The 23003-nt window shown below is 35.8% G+C and overlaps 1 protein-coding gene across 2 annotated transcripts; it reads left to right on the forward strand.

The window, feature by feature from the left end:
* The first annotated feature begins 1526 nt into the window (after nucleotides 1–1526).
* Nucleotides 1527–22501, forward strand: lyn (LYN proto-oncogene, Src family tyrosine kinase). Of its 2 annotated transcripts, none has more exons than XM_026941059.3 (13): nucleotides 1527–1649; nucleotides 10756–10892; nucleotides 11746–11800; nucleotides 11903–12008; nucleotides 12490–12588; nucleotides 13080–13183; nucleotides 13878–14027; nucleotides 14153–14305; nucleotides 16757–16939; nucleotides 17797–17873; nucleotides 19169–19322; nucleotides 19508–19639; nucleotides 20482–22501. In XM_026941059.3, exons 2-13 carry the CDS (start codon nucleotides 10761–10763, stop codon nucleotides 20682–20684), a joined length of 1548 nt encoding a protein of 515 aa, XP_026796860.1. In that variant the 5' UTR covers nucleotides 1527–1649; nucleotides 10756–10760; the 3' UTR covers nucleotides 20685–22501. The 2 variants fall into 2 exon arrangements, with proteins under 2 accessions (XP_026796860.1, XP_026796861.1); XM_026941060.3 differs by having other exon boundaries at nucleotides 1580–1649; nucleotides 10756–10850.
* Nucleotides 22502–23003: the final 502 nt, after the last annotated feature.

Here is a 23003-nt window from a genome sequence, read left to right on the forward strand (position 1 = left end):
ACAGGGATGCCAATAGGACATTTGGAACTGTTAAAACCCCTTGGAATGAATAACAATGGATATTATGAAATAGAAATAACTATGGCTGTGTTAGTGTAGAGAATAAGGAAATGTCTTATTGGTTTCAGTCTGACTTTATCAACAGTGCCTTTAAATTCCATCCATCCATCCATTACTGTAAAATGAACAAAAAGGGTTATTTTAATATAGAAGTCTTGGATCATTTTCTTGTCTTTGATTGGAATCTTTGATTAGACACACTGTGTGCTGGCCTGATGAACATCTTAATGGGGTTTGAACATGTGCTCTTTGAAAAAGAGTTCCTCAGGAGATCTTTGGATGGACAGTGAGACTATTTTTCTGAAATACAGCACCTCTGTGTTGTAGGGTTCTGCATGCAACCTTTAAGAGCGACGAGCCGAAGAACCCTTTAGGGTACTAGATGAAATCTTTGAGCGTAGGTCTAGACTGAGTGTACCTGCAATTTGTAATCAGAGGTGTGTAAATGGATTTTTTTTGTTAATAATAAATTTATATCTTACATTCTAATAAAAGTGGCACAGTGGGTAGCAGTGTGGCACGGCTCCAGTTTCTTAGAGTCAGGTGACTATCCATATGTTCTCCCTGTGTCCATGTGGGTTTCCTCCAGGTTCTCCTGTTTCAGCCAGTTTCCCAAAAACAAGCTCGTAGATGGACTGGTTATGTTAAATTGCCCCTAGGTGTGAGTGAGTGTGTGAACATGTGAGCGTGGTGTCATGTGATGGACTGGCGTCCCATCCAGGGTGTATTACTGCCTCAAACCCCGTGTTTCTGGGATACACTCCAGATTCACCACGACACTGATCAGAAAAAAACGCTTACTGAAAGTAAGCGTGAGAGTGAATAATAATAATAATAATAATAATAATAATAATAATAATAATAATAATAATAATAGTAATAATAAAAGAATGCAATCCTTTAAATCCAAGTGCTCCAGAATAATAGATAAAGTACTCTTTACATGATGTGTTTTATCTCTTTTTATTCTTTTTCTTCTTTATCTGTTTCTACCTCTTCTCTTTTTATATATTAATTATTACAGTTTATAAAAAGACCATTATGTTTGGTGTAAAATGAGCTGTGGCTATTAATGTATTAACCAATCAATTAAAAAATTAATTTATTATTATTGCTTGGGTGTTGAAGTCCTGAAACTTAATAGTGCCAGAGAATAATAGATAATTTACTGATGATGATGATGATGATGATGATGCTACTCGAATCCGGATGTAGTCATTGTTTTCTAACAGTTTTAACTGTAAGTTTTTTTTATGTTAGTTATTAAATAAAAAAAAAAAAAAAAAAAAAAAAAAAACAAATAATAATAATAAAAAAAAACGCTTGGCTTGGTGTAACATGATCCCTGGCCAAACAAAGTAGTAACCTTGGTAAACACGTGTGATCTCAGAGACTCGGCTCTCAGGCTTTTGCTCTGTTATGCAAATATGAAAAACCGATGAATTTACCCGGAAGTTGCAGTGTAACAGAAAACACAGCGCGCGCTGCAGTTCCTCTTTATCGCTCCGGTGCGGCTCAATGAGGCGCAGCTCCCAAAACCCAGACCCGCCTTTTACTGCGCTGGACCTCTCAAACTACACACCTCACAGGTAGGCCTGAGGGTTATTTTACTTCTTTATAGACGCAGAGACATTTTTTCTTTGGCTTTTGTGTGAAAATAGACAGAACTTTTTGCTTTTCTGGCAGTAATGAGCTGGAAAAGAGCGACACATTATACGCAAAGTTTTGCGCACATTCTGCTTTTTCCACAGCAGTGTAATGAATATTGACTGATTTACTGATTGACTGATTGATGGATTTATAACTAAAGGCAGGAGGTCAGTAGTTTAAAGTCAGTTTTATTAATGGCTCAGTATTTTTCTTGTTTAACTGTTTCAAAAAAGCAAATGTAGGGTCTTGCTTCATTGGGGATCTTTAAAAAAAGGACCTAAAAGTTTTTATTTTTAAGCTCAAAGCTGTATTTGACATTTGACAGGTGTAAAATAACATTTCTGAGTGTGTGTGTGTGTGTGTGTGTGTGTGTGTATATTTTCTATAATATCTCACTGCTTCATATTTGTGATAAAGGTCCACACTTTTTTTCCTCATTCTGATGAATTAAGCAACACAACAAAAGCAGATGTTTTAGAGTAGGAATCAGTGTTTTATTATAAAGAGCAGAATTTTATCTGTCTTCATTGATTGACTGATATGATTTATTAGTTCTCAAACTTTTTTGTAGCCAGGGACACCTTTAACCGTAAACGTTAGTGCAGATTTATTTCATAAACATTATGTAAATACATGCAATAAAAAAACCATTTTGTCTTTTTATATTTATTATTTTGTCCAAGTTGACTTTATTTACAGTCCAACTTGTTTTGTAGTTATTGAGACTAGGTTTGAGCTCTTTCAGTTCAAGTGAGCAGTCAAACACACTAATAATTATAAGAACTTCATAATAATTATAAGAAGTTTGATGACACTAAGTTGTTATTTCGACCAGTGTATGTAAATTTACAATCGCAGACCCCCTGGCTGTGCTTCACGGACCCCACCTTCAGAACCACTGCTCTATCTTTCAAAATAATTAAATTAGGCCACAACATGACTTCCTTGGGCTTTGTTGTTTTTTTTTGTTGTTTTTTTTTTCTTTAAAGCTCAACAGTGCAGTTTAGAAGAACAAGGTGTTTTCTTCAAATGGATTCTTATAGCGACATTAAACCTTTAGTGCCATAAAGAACCAGACGGCAGCAGAAGTTCTGTCCAAAGACCAAGAGGTTCAACTTCCATTACTGCATTAGATCTAGGGTGGTAGAAAGTTTGGTTCAAAAGAAGACACATAGAACACTTAGGATTATTTTTCCGACATGTTTCTTGTGGGCAAACTGTAACAGTAAAGGCTATTTCAAAGCAGAAACCTTAATCTTAGAAATTTCGAGTCGAATTTAGAATCGGCGAATTGGGCGATGACTGTCAGAAATGATTTCTGTTAGCCCGATGAACAGCATAATGTGGGGCTGGAACACTTTAAAAAAAAAGCGCTTTTCAATGGGTCTACTTGGAACTTTCTGAATGACAAAACTCAAGGTTTAAGGGTTTTCCCAGATGGACAAACTTAAAACTCACGTACTAGGGGCTACTAGTGGAAATCTAGAGTGAAATCTAGAAATTTTTGAGTGTAAAAGTGTGGGTTGTTAATCTGTGTACCTGTGATTTGTAACCAGAGTCATATAAGTGAAATTTTAAACCATTACACAATTCAATTGAAAGTTCTTGTGCTAAAAAGCCAGATCTCTAAGCTGAAAAGCCTAGAGAAAAGGGTTTCTCACTGTTTCTTTGGTTAGTGAAGGGTTCTTAGCTTCATTACAGAGTCCTGCTTGGAAGCCTTTCTGAAAGGGAACCTCTACAAGTAATGTTTAAAGGTGCTTTAAACCCGTAAAGGTTCTAAATGGAACTGTTTCTTTTTCTGAGTGTGTACAAACCTTTAGTCAATTTTTTTTTAATTATTATATACCATCAACCCAAATAAGGTTGAACATTGTTGTGTTTCTCTTGGAAAGTTTGTCATGTTTGTCAAATTTCACTCACACTTCTCTGATTATGTGGATTTATAAAACCACATTGTTTCCAAGTCATAATGATATAACTTAATGCTTTAAAAATATCTTCAAACATAAATAAGTAAGGAATAAACCACTCATTGTTACAGGAAAATAATCAATGACAACGTGGTGTGATGAAGTGGAGTTCCTGGTGATCACACAATGAAGTTGATTAGTTTCCTATGACAACACGTCCTGGCGTTTTAGTGGACTTATTCCACAGCAACTTGTCGTTCCCTCACCAGGCTCTTTTTTTCTCTTTCTTGAAGTTAATAAGACACAGTTCGTCATGTTACCAAGAAACCACAATGTGCAAACTCCCCTGTCATGAAGATGTCGGAAAACATAAAGTTACAGCTTTACCTCTGATTATTACAAAGTGCTGACACTGGAGACTCCTTACATAAATTTTAAATAAACATCTCCTTACAGAAACTTAAACCCTAACATGTGAGTAACACAGTTTACACAAGCCATCATTGGAAATGCAATAAATAGCTACGTTCTTGTAGCTGAGCCTTACTGCCTCTTGCATCATACTCAGACTGGAGTATGGATGATTAATAATTCTAGATTTCCAAATAGTTTCCACTAGGAAATTTTTCTACCTAGAATTTTTTGGGTTCCCACAGAAGGACAAAATGCTAACAGAAGGTAGTAAACTTAGGTACTTAAGTGAAGGGACTAAAGTAAAGTACTTAATAGTGCACTGATAGGCGTGATAGGAATATTTAGAACAGGAAGTGGCCCCAGTATTTTTGTTACTCTAGAATAGACAGAGGTTTTCACTTCCTTGAGCTTTCTTTTGTTCTTTCCTTTTTACTTTCCATATGCTATCTTATATGTTATTTTAATGAGTCACATTAACAAACATTTATCTCAAGAGGTTAATAAGTGTAAATTTGTACTTTCGCAAAATCAGATGCCGGCTGTGACAGGCATTGCTAAGGAAAATACTGTACAGTGGAACAACCCAGAAGGAGATTTTTGAGGAAGTAAAACCACCTAACCAGCACATTAGTGTTCTTACTGGAACAGTGTGCGTTTTGTCTCTTTCTATAAAAAAAAAAAAAAAAAAAATCAAGGGGAAAATAGTCCATACAACTTCATAGAGCTTTTTGAAAATAAAAATGCAGTAACTGACTGGTGGACTCTGAACTGAATAGTGGTTTAGAGTAGGAGATAATTTGCCGATTCTCTTCTGCTGATCCTGCGTTCTTATCTATAGTGGAGCCAGTTTAAAAGTCATATTGTGTACCCACAGAGTAACAGAACTTATCTGACTATAGATACTAAACCGCTGGGCTGTAGGAGGTCAGCAGTTCAATTTCTCATAAAAGAACTTCCAGGTTAGGGTGGTTACATTCCTCAAAAGGTTCCTCAAAAGGGTTCCTCAGTGGTTCTTTGGATATTTAAAGAGTTCCTAGCTTCCTAAAAGTGTTTTTTACTTTGAATCCTCTCTGAAAGGTAACTCTTAGGTCTCTAGTTTGAATGTGATTGGTTCTTAGCTTCCTAAAGGGAACCCTTAAGTCTCTACACTTTGGATGATTATGGTTTCTACTCCTAAAATTGATTTTACTTGGAACCATCTATCATAGGGAACGCTTAAGTCTCCATGTGGATGGTAGTGGGTTCTTAGCTTCCTAAAGTGAACTCTTTGGGCTTTGGCTGGTTGTGTGTTCGGTGTAAGATGTTTTTACTCTTAATCCTCTTTGAAAGGGAACTCTTAAGTCTCTGTTTGGCTGATTGTGGGTTCTACACTTCCTACAAGGGGTTTTAATTGAAATCGTCATTGAAAGAGAACCCTTAATGTCTATATTTTGGAGGAAACTCTGTTAAGGGACTCTGAAGTCCATACACTTTGGATAGCTGTGGGTTCTTAGGTTCCTAAAAGTTGTTTTAACTTGCCATTCTCTTTGGAAGTGACAGGGTTCTCCCAGAGTGACAAACTAAATGGTAAGAATGTAATAGCTATTATTTATAATCAGATATGTGTGAGTGAAATTTCTGAGCAACAAACAGTTATACATATCAAATGTGTGTTCAAAATGAAATCTACTTTGTACCACAAGGTCACATACAAGGTCACTTCTGCTAGTTTAGTTTTGAAAAAATTATCAAATGTTGTCAAATAAGGTCAAAGGTTCTTCTGCCTTGGTAACAAGCCCCCATTATATAAGTAATAAAACACTCCATCTCATGTTGTTATAGGATAATAGTCAAAGACGGGGTGGTGTATGAGGCAGAGCTACTATTACCACTGCAAAGTTGATTATTTTCATATAACAGCACATCCTGGAGTGTTTTATTCCTCTCATACCACAGCAATTTGCAAATGATTACAATTTTTATAAGACTTATAATTATTAGGCTGATTATTAGACATGAGATTAAAGAATTCAGCAGCACTGTGATATAATAAACATTCTAAAGTAAAGGGGAACATCAGTGAGTCAAGCTGAAGAACCCATAAAAGTTAAAAAAAAAAAACCAAAACCTTGATCTCATTCTTAACTTGAGTCAGAATGACCATAATAATTAGATTTGCACTCAGGACCTTTGTGGCTAGCACTGAACACAAGGCTGATGTGTGAGCAACCGCTGTGTTGATTCTGGAACATTGCAGGCTGCTTCGCTCTGATCACTCCTTCCTGTTCGAAAACCACACAGAGGATGGTCAAAGGAGGAAGTACGCAGCTTTGGTGGCCTGCTGCACTGTCACACGCACTGATCTGGCCATGCTGCTTGCTACAAGCTTCCTGATAACTTTCTAAAAATACAGTCTCACTTTTCCACCATCCAGCTGATTCCAGCACTGACACACATTTCTGAATTTTTTTACCCTTAAATACACATAATTTGTACATGCCTTGGTTACATATAACACAAACTACAAACTACAAAAAAACATATATATATATATACATATATATATATATATATATATATATAGGGAAATAAAATATATTTAACTGTGTTAATAACTGCATTATTGCCAGTAGTTTGCATTTTAAAGTTATACTTTGAGATTTACATACTGACCCACATATAATTTGACATTGTATATTTTTTTAACTTGGAAAAATAAATGGTAGTGAGAAAGTAGTGAGAAAGAGTGGTGGAAACAAGGTCACAGGTTGCTAAGCAACACAAGATTTGCATTGAAATAACTGTGACCCGTAGCCTACATGTATTGCATTAGGCCATGTGAAGTAATGCACTTAGTAAAAATGAAGCCCTGCCTTAAATTTGACACAAAATGAAACCATTAAAACAAAGTCAGGCATTTCAGCCACAGCTGCCAAGAGAAAAAAACTAAATAGGTTTCACAGCATCAACCACAGATGAGAGCTGCAGATCTTTAACCTGGCCATGTTACATGAAAGAATTCAGCACTGTGACATTACCTGTTAGATAATCACTTGGGATTCTCTAACAATCCTGTATGCACAGCTGAGAGCAGTGTTCAATGTTCATGTTGAAAGCTAATTTGGATTTAGTTTTAGTCTATAAAAAAATCATTTGGCTATTGTTTTAGTCACTAACACTGAAAGTTTTAACCATTTTTCCCCCAATCACATTTCCCCATTATGTCCTTTTCACGTTTCACAAACGCAACTGCAATAATTTCCAGTTAAAACAATAATCAGATATTCAACCATTCAAATTATGCCACGTTGGCATTAAGGATCCCAATGTGTGCTGAGAAAACATTCCCCACACCATTACACCACCACCACCAGTCTAAACTCCTGACACAAAGCAGGTTGGATCCATGGTTTAACATTAAATTCAGACCCTACAATCTATGTCATATGTCGCAGCAGAAATCGACATTCATCAGACCAGCCAACGTTTTTCCAACCTTTCCAGCTTGAACTCTGATTAATGATTTTGCACTTTCTCACGCTATGTGGATTAGGAAATACGATTAGGATTCATTCTGCTGAATTGGAGAGTATTATAAAGAGCTCATTGACAAGTTTTAGAAAAATGTGGGACCCTTTTTTTTCGCTCACATGAGGGATTTGCAACCCTTTGTTGTTCCTGAGTGACTAGTTAACGGTTCTAAGCTCAGAATATCTTTGTGTACTCTTGATGTCATCTGGGTGTGGTTTGGTTTGTGTTATAATTGTAACATATACCTTAAAGTTGTGCTATAATTCCACTTTAAATGGAATTTCATAGCATTTTTACAAATGCACATTTCAATCATGGGCTTAGTCAGGACTTCCTCCTGCTTTGATGTGTGTTTGCTATGTGAAAGTTCTGCAGTGGCTGAAACTCACCCAGCTGTGACATGAAGTAGATCCTTCATAAGGATGTGGTCGCATTTAATATTGTCACTCTAATGAGCATGTTTATGAGAACATTTATTACTCTGCATACACTTCACAACAGTCATTTTAATTTTATTGACGTTGGTCAAAGTACGCTAGTTCTAGCTAGCTAGTTTTATATTAGCCGAATAATACAGACACTTCTCACATCACTCTTGTCAAAAAGGTTATTAATATTACTGAATAAGTCGAGTTTGGCACCATCTTTCTCCAAATATGGAGCTTTAGCATACACACACAAATCACAGCGGACAGGAGGGGCTTGCTCTTGTTGTGTGTGCATCTAAGCACAGCTCGTCTTAATTCCTTCGTGTAATGATGACCTTTTCCTAGTGTGAAACTATGAGGGATAAAAGTTTCACTTCAATCCATTTGACCAGTTCTGACATTTTTGTCTCACTTCTCTTCAGAGGTAATTGTTACATTCCGTCATATATTTTGTGCAGAAGCCTGAATTGTTAACAGACATTATTCTTTTTTTGTCAACAAAATTAACACTGATAATCAAAGACTACATTTAACACATGTTCACCAAAACATGGAAAAATATATTGATACTTTTCTGCTCATCACAGTTGTAAAGAGTGGTTCCTGTCAGGTTGATCCAGTCTGGCCATTCTTCTTTGGCCTCTCTCATCATGCAAATCACTCACTGTTTTTTTGGGTTTTTTTTTCTGTTGTGAGACTATTGTGAGTGAAAATTGCAGCAGTGTCTGAAATATTCACACCAGCCTGTCTGGCACCAGCAGAGTCATTATGATTTCACCTCACATGTTTACTGTGAACATTAACTGAAGCTCTTGATCTGTATCTGCATTATACCACATGATTGATTGGCTGATATGTGGGAGATTATTGCATGAATGTACAGGTGTACAGGTGTTCCTAATAAAGTGGTCAGTGAGAGTGTGAGGGAGACGGAGATCTTATATGCTCTCTTCTAGGCTCTGCTGTCATAAAGTTTGACGAGGAAGGGCAAGTCAGAGCCAATCAAGTTTTGCCTTCTCCTGTGAGGTGGTAAACGAGAAAGAAAGAAAGAAAGAAAGAAAGAAAGAAAGAAAGATTGAATGAATTTAGTCTGCATTGTGCTTGAGATTCTTGGTTTTTCCCCCCAGGAGGAAGCTGTTTAAAATTACCCTTTAACACCACATACCTGTTGTTGTACGTTTATACACGGCAGGTCACCTTGCCTGCATTCTCCTGGCTTGTATTCATTACTGATTAAGCCATGCCTATTAATTGATAAACAGAGCGGTGTTTTGGGTTTCTTTTTGAGAAGATTTCCTGAAAGTTCATTACAGCTTGAGGGCTTTTTATAGTGTGTCAATATTTGATTGTTATCTGAACGTTAGGATTGGAATACAACACTGAAATACAGCGAGATTGGAATACATCACTAACTATAACTCACTTGCAGTGCCTTGAGATTGTGTAACACTTTAATGACACACAGATGTACTTTGGAAATTATTTTACCTCTTAAAGCAGTGGGCTGCTCTAGAGCTTTTAAAGTCAAGGTGGTGAATATTAATGCAATTTTGTTTATTTTTTTGATTTGTAAATATAAATTTTTATTCCAGAACAAAACAAAAAGGGGGTGAATACTTATGTAAAGCACTCTACATCCATTGAATGAACTGAAGTATTTCTTCAGAGCCATTATCACCTGATCTTGTTGTGTGTATCAGTAAATACACTGTATGTAATCAGTGTAAACACAGAGAGAGAGCAGTGTATCTATTTTCTCCCAGTTTGGTCTTTAAGTGAGGACAATATTTAGAGGAAGTGTAAAGTGATTGTTCAGCAAATAATGATGTAAAATATTTCCTCCTTCACTTTCAATGGGATTAATCAGCCAAGACATGGCTGCTTCTTTAGTTTTACACTGAAGCTAGAAGACTAATGTAGCTAACTGCTAATGGGAGATTATAGCCACCAGTTTGGCATTATGTCTAAATCATCACAGGCAGCTTTCTGTAAACATGAACAAAAGGACGTGACTCAGATTATAATCAATTTGATTTGTATGGGAGTCAAAGACGAGATCTGGAAGCTGTTTATTAATTATTTATGGAATTATTAATTTAATTATTAAATCACACAATTTTAATATATCGTATTTTATTTACAGAAATAAAATCAGAAATAATGTATTAAACTTATCATCTAAAATTGTCATCTAGAATAATGACCTGCTTTATAGTTACATACACATTAGAAGATAAAATAAATAAAAATATCATAGCATAAAATAAATACCATATCAGTTAATCTACATGACTGCATCTTTCAATAATATCTGTTGTTTTCTAATTAAGTAATTATTAATGTATTAACTATTTACATTTTTTTTAAAACTAAGGTTTAAGGTTTAAGGTTTGGTAAATAATTATTAACTTATTTATTCACTCATTCATCATCAGTAAGAGCTTTATTCTGGTCAGGATCGTGGTGGATGGGACGTCAGGACACCTCAGGACACACACACTCATTCTCTATGACTTCTGTCTTTCTGCTATTTCCTGGAACTCTTTGTATACAAATGGTGTTATGTGTATCCAAAATTAGACACAGTGCTAAACCGGTAGCTATAAGCTTCATGTTACTTGTTAGCTACATTAGCCTCGTAACTCCAGTGCAAAACTGAAGAAGCAAACTTATAGACTCATGTCTATACAGGCAGATCAAATGATCATAAAAATATTGTTTTTGTCTGAAGTGTCACTTTAAGGTGTGTCTCCTGACTCCTCTCTTCTTCTCTTCCCTGACAGAAATCATGGGTTGTAAAAAATCCAAGCTTGGCGATGAGCAGAGTGGAGGTGCGCTTGGTGTGAAGAAGCGTGAGCCTGTACATCCTGAAAAAACGGTATATGTGAGAGATCCAACCTCCCCTAAACCCCATACTATAGTAAGTAGTGAGTCAGGACGGGAGAAGTCTTCTCACTATGGCTGACACTTCTACAGACGTTTACTTTAAGATCACTTCAGTCTAATGAATGTCACAGGAATGAGCGTGAAAATATTATTAGTATATTATAGATAAGAATTGAGTGCTTGAGAAATAACATTTCTCTATTAGAGACCTGTCACACTTGCAAGAACTCTTTCACACTTGGCTTTTTTTTTTAAATTTGTTTGTTTTTTGTTTTCAGATGCTGGAGCATCTTTTGTGTTAATACCCTGACAGAAAAATCCTATACATTATATTTTATATGTGATCATATAATTTCAGATGTGATTGTATAAGTAATATGTGATCACATGTGAAAAACGTGTGAAGGTTCATGTTACACCCTGTAAGTGAACATGTGAAAACCTGCAGGTGAAACATTAACCTGTCAAAATAAATAAATCTATTTAAATAAATTTTCCCTACATGTGAAAAATGTGGGAAACATAACATGAAGTTTGTGTGACTGTTCTGGAAGCGTATGTCACGAAACACACACTTTATAACCATCGCAACACTCTTACAGTCCTAGCTAGGCTAGCTTCAGCTAGTGTCAGCTAACTAATTAACCTAGCTTCCTCTCTAGATTAGATTTATTGAAATGAATCTTTATAAAATAAAGATTGCTGTTCAACTCTGCCGATCGTTTATACGGTCACTCACACAAGTCAGACAAGTGCCTCTTGATTTTCTTCTTCCAAAGCCAGAGTGAAGGCAGGCAAACAAACAAACAAACAAAAAAACACCAAGTGTGAAAACGTCCCTATACACTCACTCTCTAAGGTTTTCATTCTTGGTTCTCCAATTACAGAATAATGCTCCTCCATCAGGACTCCTACCTGGGCAGAGATTCCAACAAATGGAAGGTTTGACTGCTATGATTAATGACTGCTATGATTAATATTTAGTACATCCCTTTAAAATGGCTCACAGATTATGTAATAAACCAGTTTTCTTTTCTCCCAAAGAGCAACAGGAACATGGCAAAATAGTCGTTGCTCTGTACCCGTACGACGCGATCCATCAAGACGATCTGGGATTTAAGAAGGGGGAGAAGCTGAAGGTTCTTGAAGAGTAAGTGTACAGCGTGACTTATTCCTAACTGCTGAGTTTTTAATAATAAAACTAGAGTTTTTCACCTGCACTCTTAGAAAAAAATTGTAACATCTGGAAGATTTAATGGTTCTTTGGTTGCTGTCCTTGTAGATATTTTGATATGTCCACAATTACAACAGAGTGTATGTTGAACATTACGCTTTATACCACAGTCCTGTTGAATTCTTGATTCTGATTGGTCAGAAGGTGTTGATTCCTTTTTTGTGACTTAACAAGCTTACGTTAATGCATTTGTTATCGTTTCTCTAGTAACAACTCATTTGAATGACGGATGCATCACATAATCTAAGACTAATGATAAACAGGTTAAAAAATCTTTGATATAGTGAGATTTTCTGTAAGGAGACATTTATTTAACATTTATAGAAGTAGTCTCCATTGTCAGCGCTTTGTAACAATCAGTTTATTAATTTTTATTATCATTATTTTTGTTGTGCAGGCATGGCGAATGGTGGAAGGCAAAATCTCTGAGCACAAGGAAAGAAGGTTTCATCCCCTCCAATTACGTCGCCCAGGTCGACACCATGGAGACAGAGGAGTAAGTGCTAATAACGCATTTACTATCATCCTAAGTGTGGTTTTTATTTAGTTTCATCTCAAATCTATTACACCTGACACAGTTAATCAGGAATATGGGCATTTACTACATGAAGCAGTCATAGCTTAGCATTGTGGCTCTATGCTAATAAAAGTCCAAATCCAAGGCCTGCTAAAGAGCTAATGTTAAGAAAGACTCCCAAATCTAAGCTAGGTTGAATCCAGAACCCTTAAGGTTTCTTTATTTGGTTGTCACTCTGTTCTATGTAGAACCCACCAGACTGAGTGTTTCCTTATCAGCAAGGGTTCCAAGAAGAACATTTTTAGGAAGCCAAAAACCCTGACCTAATAAAAGTGTATGCTGGAAATGGATTCTGCTTCACTTTGGAGGAAAGAGTTTGCTAGCAAAGGATTAGCTTTTCATAGGAGCTAAACCTTTTTGGATGATAGTTTTCCAGGTGTTCCATTTATTTATTTATTGCTGCTTTTCAGATGGTTCTTCAAAGATATCACAAGAAAAGATGCAGAGAGACAACTGCTAGCACCCGCTAACAAACCCGGTTCCTACCTCATCCGAGAGAGCGAGACATCCAAAGGTTTATGGAGCTTTACTAAATTGTCTAAATAAAATGTATACCACAATGCTAATTTACAAAAATGAGCTTGAGCTGTTTATATTCAATGTATATTTATAACTTGCCTGATGATTTAGCTAGCTAGAACCTAACAGTTAAGTCTTTTATATGAACAGTGTTTAGTAATACAAAAGCGTATGTATGTTTAATGATAAAGATTAAGAGACAAAACTATCAGGAATATCAACCTTTCTCCAAGATATGTTGGTAAATTACTAATAGAAGTCTCCATATGATTAAATTACACTGTAATTATACTACAATGATAATCTACGAAGATGTGCTGTGAAATGTTTCTCAACCTAAAAAAATATATATATTTGCAAGATGTATGTAAGTCTTTAAAACAAACAATGTAAAGATCTAGTGATAAAGAAAAAGAGGCAAAACTATCAGGAATATCAACATTTCTCTCAGATATGTTGGAAAATTACTAATAAAAGTCTCCAAATGGCTAAAATCATACTGTAAATACACTTAGCATTGAGCCTGCCACAAGAGTGAGAAGTTCATGTGGTCGTCTTCTCATAACCACAGTAAACACAAGCTCATTTGAACTTAGCATAACTTTCCAAATTTCTATTACGTTATTCCACTAGATGATGCAGACACCAAGCTTTCCGGTTCCAACATTTTCTGACATTCCTTTTTACAGGAAGCTACTCGCTGTCCATCCGAGATGTGGGTCCTCAGGGTTCAGACGTTGTAAAACATTACAAAATCCGGAGTCTGGACAACGGTGGCTACTACATTTCTCCCAAAATCACATTCCCAGATATTGTGAAAATGATCCATCATTACCACAGTAGGTAGCACTTCAATAAACCAGGTTTGATTTATAATAACAAGCAGACATGGTTCTGTAGTAGTAGGAGTAGTAGTAGTAGTAGTAGTTCCCTTTAATGAGTGTTTATGTGTGTTTTGACACAGAGCAATCAGATGGGCTGTGTCGTAAACTCGAGAGGCCATGTGAAAAGCCAAAAGCCCAGAAACCATGGGATAAAGATGCATGGGAGATCTCAAAAGAGTCCATCAAGATGGTGAAGAAGCTCGGGGCGGGGCAGTTCGGAGAGGTGTGGATGGGTGAGTTGAGGATTTTACCTCAGTGTGACAAAATACAGGAACTGCTCCCTGTTTTAGTAAAGTTTCATAACCTAACAAACGAGTTAAGTAACTGCATCTTCAATTGAGCATCAGATCTTGTGTGTTCATTTGGTTAATTTTACCCTAAAGCACAATCACACTACAAAAAAATCTCTTATACGTCCTCTTTGATGTGCATGCTTCATATTAGCTTTGACTTGGAACAGCACAGACAGTCATTAGCTTTAGTTAAATGCCTCTTGTTTCAAACTGAAGCCTCTGAGCTGAGCGCCTGCACCCACTGGCACTTATCTGGAAGATCGAAGAGGGAAGCTGCGGTGTGGTTGTCAGTGGATTTGCATTCACATTTATTTTTCCATTATTATTCTCTCCGTTTCTTCCCTCATGGCAGACGTGATGAATTGCAGGAAGCGGTCGACTTTGCAAATATACAAATGGTACTCAAGGCCTCAAGATGTTTCCTCATGACATGTGCTGCCGGTGCAATGCCAGATCTGCAGGTGGCTGAATCGATAAATCTGCTTCCTGTAATCATCCCCCCCATGGTGCTTGGGCCCCTATTCATTGCACTTAAATTAGCCTGTGTGGCTATGACATTAGCAGCTCTGTATAATTGTACAGGTCTCTTAGTTAAACAGTCCCAGTAAGGTTTATTCTTTAACATATGTTCTTTCTTTTACGCTTTTACGCTAGCTGTAGTGGCAAATTAGCTATTCTTTATTCTCTAGGCTAAGACGTACTCAATTATAAACTTTTTCACTGGATGATAATTTAACCAGAATTTTATTGTCGTTGTGAACTCTGCCAACGAACCTAAGTACCCATGATAAATTTGTTTACCCTTCTTGTCCACATACCAAAGGAAACCGAATTGCAACATGTGGGTGGAGCTAGAAATAGTGCTAACTGTTGATTGGTCAATCACAGTCATCACAGAAATATCTTGATTATTCTGTGGCAAAAGTGGCTTTTGTACTAAACAGTAACAGCACAGTGATCCTCAGAAGTGTAGTGAATGTCTGCCAAAGTTTCTTCCCTTTTTTCATTTGAAAAAAATCACAATTTTAAAATAATTTTGAAATTATTTTTCAATTATTTTCAATTATTTTAAATTATTAACATTTCAGATTTTTTTTAATTTACTTACCCACAATAATATTTTCGATAATACATTTCTATCCCATATTTTTAATCTCATGTAAAATCTTTAAGATAGGCAGGAACCCAGATGGCTTCATGTTCACTGTACATGTTCACTACATAGTGTATAACATAGTACAACCTATCTGGTGCACTACATTCCCAACAGAATAGCATTTGAGTTTACAGCCACAGAAAACGCTGTGTTTTTCTTTTCTGAAAATTTGCTTTCTGTCTCTTTTTGCTAGAATTAAAAAGTATTGGCACCCCTGGCTTCATTTGAGTCTCTGTGTTTCATGCTGAATATTTTACCGTATGAGAAATTCGAGCAACAGAACCATGCCAATTTTTACCCAGAATAATCTTTAAAAAAAAAACATGAAAGACAACATATTTGTGAATTTTAAGTAGTATTTTACTAATCGTACCTAGCACTGATCGTCACTTCTAATTAGTTTTGGATTAGATTTAGCCACACTGTCCTGTGGAAAAGCATTAGAAGTTTCTAGCTAGCTAGTTGCTTAACACTAGTGTAATGGTCAGTCATGTTACAGACTACATAAGGCACCTCTTAATTTAGTTAAATAACATTTTTAATTTAACTATAACAAAATAATCATCCTGCTTTTCAAAAGAGCTCGTCTGGCATTTTCTTCTGTCGCTAATTCAGTTATGAGACTAGCAAAGTCTTAACTCTTGTAATGATGTACTTTGGCTATTAATTTGACTGTAGTGACTGAATAACGTGCTTGTAGATGAATAACCGATTAATAAACAGAGAGTTTGAGGAGTTACTATAAACAAGAGACCCATTGCTACAGTCTTATGCTAGCTAACTAGCTAGTTGCAATGCTAGTCGCAGGATGGGAGCTCCAGTAATTCAGAAGCGTAGAATGTGTGTACAGGAAAAGCATGGTGGAGGGGTCATGTTAACCGGAATGTTCTGAGAGATGACAACACTCATGATATTACTCAGTTAAAACATACTATATCTCTCTATCTTGACTCACCAGTATTGAGAAATAAGGGAGTGTGGGAGTGTGTGTGCGTGTGCATGCGCGTGCCTACTTACATGGCTTACTCTAACCAAGAGCATTATGTAACCTAATGAAGGAAAAAAACATGGGCAAAGTCCTGTAGCTTTGCTGAAACAGGCTGTTATGCGCCTGACTGGGTTTCATGGGAATTCCCCAGCTGCTATTAACATTTTTTACATCTTTGTCTATAACCAAACGAAAGAGTGACCCTAAGAGGAGATGGTGACCTTTGAGACCCTTCATGTTTTCACAGCGTATTACAACAACAGCACGAAGGTGGCGGTGAAGACGCTGAAGCCAGGCACCATGTCAGTCGAGGCTTTCCTGGAGGAAGCGAACCTGATGAAGACGCTTCAGCACGACCGACTCGTTCGCCTGTACGCCGTCGTCACCAAATCCGAGCCCATCTACATCATCACTGAGTTCATGGCTAATGGTATTGTTGGATAAGCACACACACTTCTGTTTAAATCACATATAAAATAAATATAAAATAATCTGAATAGTATCCAGATTTATACCACGGCATTGTTGAATTCTCGATTCTGATTGGTCAGTAGGTGTTGATTAATTTTTTATAACAGCACAGCCTGGATATTAGTCACAAGTATATTAATGTGCTAATATACTAAAGTATATTAAAGTTCTAACACATTATTGTTTCTATAGTAACAGCTCGTTTACAGGAATTTGTATGGTGGACGCTACACATGAACAGATTTTTAAAAATCATTGATATGGTGAAGGTTTGTTTAAGGAGATGTTTATTTAACATTTATGGAAGGAGTCTTATGGAACATTTTCAGGACAGAGGAGTTTACACTTTGTGGTTTCTCAGTAACATAAACTGCAGGGTTTTTTTTGTCTTACTAACTTCAAGAGGAAAGAGAAAGAGCTAGTTGAAGGAACAAGTGTTTATAGTTGCTGTAACGTAAATGAGAACAGAAACTTCTTTCTCTGATGCTCCACAACAAGACATGTAACTATAAACAGATAAGAAGTATGACATGTCATTCTTTAATAAATAAAAAACATAATTGTTGGCAAATTGCTGTGGTTTAAGAGGAATAAAACACTACATGTTGTGCTGTTATTGGAAAATAATCAACTATGGGGTGATAGCGGTATCTCGGCTTCATCGCACCACCCCGTCGTTGATTATTTTCCTGACCTTTTCATTCCTTATGTATATAATAATATATGATGGTGCTGTTAGCCATTATGGTGATGTAAATATCTGTATAATGGGTTGATGATTTTTGTTTTTCTTTTGTTTTCTTCTTCTCTTTCCAGGCAGCTTGTTGGATTTCTTGAAAAGCAGCGCCGGCTCCAATTTACAACTTCCCAAACTGATCGATTTCTCTGCTCAGGTAAAAAAAAAAGAATGCTAAGAATGCTCTTTGGAGGGATTTTTTTTGTTGTCTTTTGTCTTCTTCCTCTTTTCTCTTGTGTTGTAACATTGGGCATCTGAGGTGTGCTTGCGTGCAGTATTTGGAAACGCTGATGTCACTATTTCCATTAAAAAAAGAGGAACCAGAACTTTAAGTTTTTCGTTCTAAAGTAACCAAAGAAAGTGTTTCATTGTTGGAGGAAGAACCGTTTAAACAGTTCAAGTGCTTCTAAAAGATATTAAGGCGTTTTGATGACCCAGTTTTATTATTATTAACTGATGAAGCTAAGAGCCTGATTGTATTGTTAGTTTCACACTCTGTTGAATGAATGAATTTAAAGACTGATTTTTCAGAAAGCTCTAAGAAAGGAAAAGAGAGAAGGAATGATTCTTTGAATTAGATTTCTCGTTCAGGTTTCTCTTAAATTGCTTGGCGTTGCTTTTCGTGAAACCAAGCTTTCGACTTGTACATCCCTTTTCCGAGAGGGAACGGGGACACTGAAGGAGAAGAGAAACTTTATTTGTGTCTCTGTGCAGATGAGACTGCATTAGCTGAGCTCAAATAAAACAGTGGTTAGATTTGGTCTGGCTGGAAATTATTTAAACTCATGTTTCAACATGAAGATCAGTGGTTTTCTCAGAATGTTTATTCATTCATTTATTCAGAGAGACACAGTCTAATTGCAGAGTCCAGTCCAGTCATGAGTCTTTGTGCCTTTCAGCAGTGGCTTTTTGTAAATTCTGGGCTTTGAACATCCTGATGTACAGCACAAACAGCTGTCCCATTTATGCCATATAGACTTTAGATACTACATATGTATTGAGCAACATAAGCAATATTCATTTACAAACACATAAACACATCGTTTTCATGAAAAACAAGAAGTTATTTTGTAAGGAATAAAATAATGTAGGAAAATATTCAACAACTGAAGGTGAGTGACTGTTACTACCCTGAAGGTGATTATTTTCCTATAAGACCACTTTTTTTCATTTATAGTTACATTTTTTATAACACGTTGTGGAATGTTCATGAAATAGTTATCACTTACGTTGCAGCTGCTGTTCCTTCACTTTCTCTCGAAGCTATTATGACAAAATAACTTAGCTTGTCAAAAAACTTAAAATTAATGCTTTGCCTTTGACTGCTACAACGAGCTGACACTGGAGACTCCTTCCATAAAAGTTAAATAAACATCTCTTTACAGAATACATCACCATATCAACAATTACACACATAATTACACAGTTTTTATTATATGATTATGTATGCAGATAGCAGAAGGCATGGCCTACATCGAGAAGAAGAATTACATCCACCGAGACCTGAGAGCCGCCAACGTGCTGGTGTCTGAGAGCCTGCTGTGTAAGATCGCAGACTTCGGCTTGGCCAGAATCATCGAGGACGACCAGTACACAGCCAGAGAAGGTGTGTGTGTGTGTGTGTGTGTGTGTGTGAGTATTTGTGTGTGTATTTGATGTGATGCTGTGTTTATTTTTCATCCTGGGTGAAGGAAAGGCCTCTCTGCAGGTGTCAGAGGTTGAGAGTTTTTTCTTTTCCTCTTTACAACAGTCATAGTCTGAGTCTTGATTTTTGGTAAATGTGTCTTACAGGAGCAAAGTTCCCCATCAAATGGACTGCACCAGAGGCTATAAATTACGGTTCCTTCACCATCAAGTCTGACATGTGGTCCTTTGGGATTCTCATTTATGAAATAATCACGTACGGGAAAATCCCTTATCCAGGTAATGAATGTGTTTTGAGTGAATCACTGACTAATATTCTAATGTTGTTACTTATGTCTCAGTGGTGACTAATTGGAAGTTAAGCTTTTAATGCTGCATCACCCTCTGCTGGAGAAGAGCAGCATCGAAAAGTGTCAACTGGTTCTCAAACTTTGTTGGCCCTTGACCCCATTTTAAGGGCCCACAATTCTCATGACCCTGTAAACAATAATATAAGAAAATATGAGAATGTTGTGTATGCATATATTGCATATTGTACATATGGCTCTTAAAAAAAATAATTCCATTCAATTACATTCTACAAGATGATTTGTTATGGATTTAAAAATCATTAGGGGCGTATTAGAACCGCCATGGGTGGGCCGTATGTTTGACATGCTGTACTAAAGTATTATAAACATGCATTACCACTGTACTGTATATGGTCATATAAAATTCACAAGATTTTCATCCCTGCACTCAGTGGAAGCCATGCAGAGTGTGCTGCTACTGTATAAGCCTGAAATAGGCAGTATAAATATACAATTTCCTGATTTTTACCCCAAAATGATAGTAAAAACCTGTGTATATACAGGGGAGATATATATATATATATATATATATATATATATATATATATATATATATATATATATATATATATATATATAACATATATATATATACATATATATATATATATATATATATATATATATATATATATATATATAGGAACAAATAGAAGACATCCAGATATACTCAAACCAGATGACTTTGCAAGAGACAGAAAATGCAGAGATGACTAGTTCATCAGAAATCGCTTAGCTTTTCCCCACTTTTCATTTTATGTTCCTCCTTAGGAATGAGCAACAGTGAGGTCATGTCCTCCGTGCAGCGTGGCTACCGCATGCCCCGGCCTGAAAACTGTCCCACCGAACTGTACGACATTATGAACACCTGCTGGAAAAATAAACCTGAAGACCGACCCACCTTCGACTACATGCAGAGCGTCCTGGATGACTTCTACACGGCCACTGAGGGCCAGTACCAGCAGCAGCCATGAGCCACATTCCTGTGCTTCCCTTGCACGCCGCTGCACCCACATTATTTATACTTAGCAGAAGAACAGCGATGCATTGGGAAGAAATCATGTATATATGTAAATAGGAATAATATTTTTTGCATCTACCAGCTTGCTTACATTTAAGCAAGATCAAAACAGTTTCTTCAAATTGAAGTATTATCTGCTTGCTTGTAAAATGATAAAAATATAAAAATGCTACTTGTGATTTTACATGAAATTTTCCTCTCATTTTTAGTGACGACTGTTATAATCATAATCCTACTGTTAAAGAAGACTGAACTACATAGAGCTATGATAACGATGAGTTTATAATTCAGCACATTCAGAGAGCAAAATTCCAGGACATAATTAATATAAATGCAAAAATATAGAGTGGCTGCAATTTCTGATATCTCCAGTGAGCAAAAATCCAGCATTGTTTCATTAGCCTGTATTATAATTGCAACTAATTTATAGAATCCATAACCATTAATTTTCTCTAAAGCTCTTAATGTCTTTGCATATACGGTCCATTTCTTCTTCTTCTTCTTCTAATTCTTTTTCGCAGTTGTAGGCAATACCATTACTCTTGCAACGTTATTTAATCAAAATTCTTTGATGTAAAACTTTTTTCAACATCTGAACTTTGATATTTGACACTTGCATTTGTTAATTACTGTAAATCCAACAAAAAAGCCTGTCCAAACAGAGCAGAAGTAGCACCGAAACATGTGACTTATGCCATCATTTATTTATCTGAAAAACCCATTCTGAATGGTCAAAATATCTTCATCCAATTTAAAGCAAAAAAAAGAGCCAAAAGAGTTAAATCTGCTTGGTTAGAGGAGTCCAACGATATGACACACTGCAAAAAGACCGAATTCCCAACACTACCTACTACAAAATCACATTCCAATACTGTATTTAACTTGCTCTTGAGGACTTCCTCTTGCCGCTTCCCACTAAAGGGATGATTCAGTAATATTAATTTCTTGTTAAGTGTAGTTTTATAAATGAAGGCAGACAGATTGAGTCAAATATCATCTGAGGAGTAAAATTTAACCAGAAGAAGACAATGTGATTTGATGCAATTTCCTTTTCAAAACAATAGTTTGTGAGCTATTTGTTTTTTACCATGGTTTGTAAATGTTAGATAAAAATATTTAAAATATATAACATTTACAGCAGGGGCCATGGTTTAACCCTGAGCTGCAGTTTCTCATGAAGAATGTTTTTTTTTTTAGTGGAACTTGATTTTTTTTTTATTTATCAATGTTTTATAAGGCATAATTTGCCATGACAGACATCACAATACTGCACTGAGGTGATTTTTGATAACTCTTGGGATGCTCATGGTCAAACATTAAAGGTTTAGAGGCTGGAGCGTGTGTGTGAGCCTGCTTACATGGCTTACTCTAACCAAGAGCATCAAGTTCTGTATTCATTTTAATGTTGTGTTAATACAGGTCATGGAAAAGTGAATAGTGTATAGTATGAAGTACATGATGCACTGAGGTTTGAGTAGGAACACAGGAACACATGGTTCTGCAAAATAATAAAAAAAAAAAGTATAAAAAAAATCATTTTAAGGGAGACTGATGCTGAAACTGTTCTGAATGCTGAAATATTTTAAGTTAATGCAGGTCCTGTGTTGCTGTTGTTGTTATTCAGTTGTAATTAAATCTACTTGTCTGTCAATCTTAAATATTGTTTGTAAGATTGTTTGCTGTACATAAATTCACTGTGTAGAAATATTATACCTGCTGTTTTGATATCAATGTGCTGTACATTTTTTAATAAACTGATTAAACTTTGAATCTGACTGCAATTTAATATCTGATTTTACTTGCTTATGAGAGATATAAACTGAAAATAAATAAATAAATAAATAAGAAGAATATTTATACAGCATTTTTATTTCTGTGAAAAAATTTAATTTATTAATGATAAGCACCATAATTAAATGATTTAGAATAAATAATTATAAACACAAAGGTGTTGATATTACATAAATTAGTACTATTAGTACTGTTAGTGCTACTAATTTCATAACTTTCATTTGATCTTTTATGTAAACCACTTTGAATGACCTTTGTGTATGAAATGTGCTATAGAAATAAACTTGCTTTGCCTTGCTAATTTTTGACCCAAAATTAAAAACTTTACACAGAAAATGTTAAAGGTTAAAATGCATAATTATATTTCATGATTATCATGATGCATGACTTAAATTTCATGACTTGTAATTATATAATCTACAATTAATATTTATAGCTATACATACTGTATATTAGTAATGCAAATCATGGGAAAAAAATA

This window comes from Pangasianodon hypophthalmus, chromosome 21 (genome assembly GCF_027358585.1).
Source record: "Pangasianodon hypophthalmus isolate fPanHyp1 chromosome 21, fPanHyp1.pri, whole genome shotgun sequence".
NCBI lineage: Eukaryota > Metazoa > Chordata > Actinopteri > Siluriformes > Pangasiidae > Pangasianodon > Pangasianodon hypophthalmus.

Excerpts from the sequence above, each read along its gene's own strand:
- lyn (XM_026941059.3), top strand. The coding sequence starts at position 10,761 with ATGGGTTGTAAAAAATCCAAGCTTGGCGATGAGCAGAGTGGAGGTGCG. Across the intron at positions 16,940-17,796 it reads CACTGAGTTCATGGCTAATG|GCAGCTTGTTGGATTTCTTG; the intron begins GTATTGTTGGAT and ends TTCTCTTTCCAG. Across the intron at positions 19,323-19,507 it reads CCAGTACACAGCCAGAGAAG|GAGCAAAGTTCCCCATCAAA; the intron begins GTGTGTGTGTGT and ends TGTGTCTTACAG.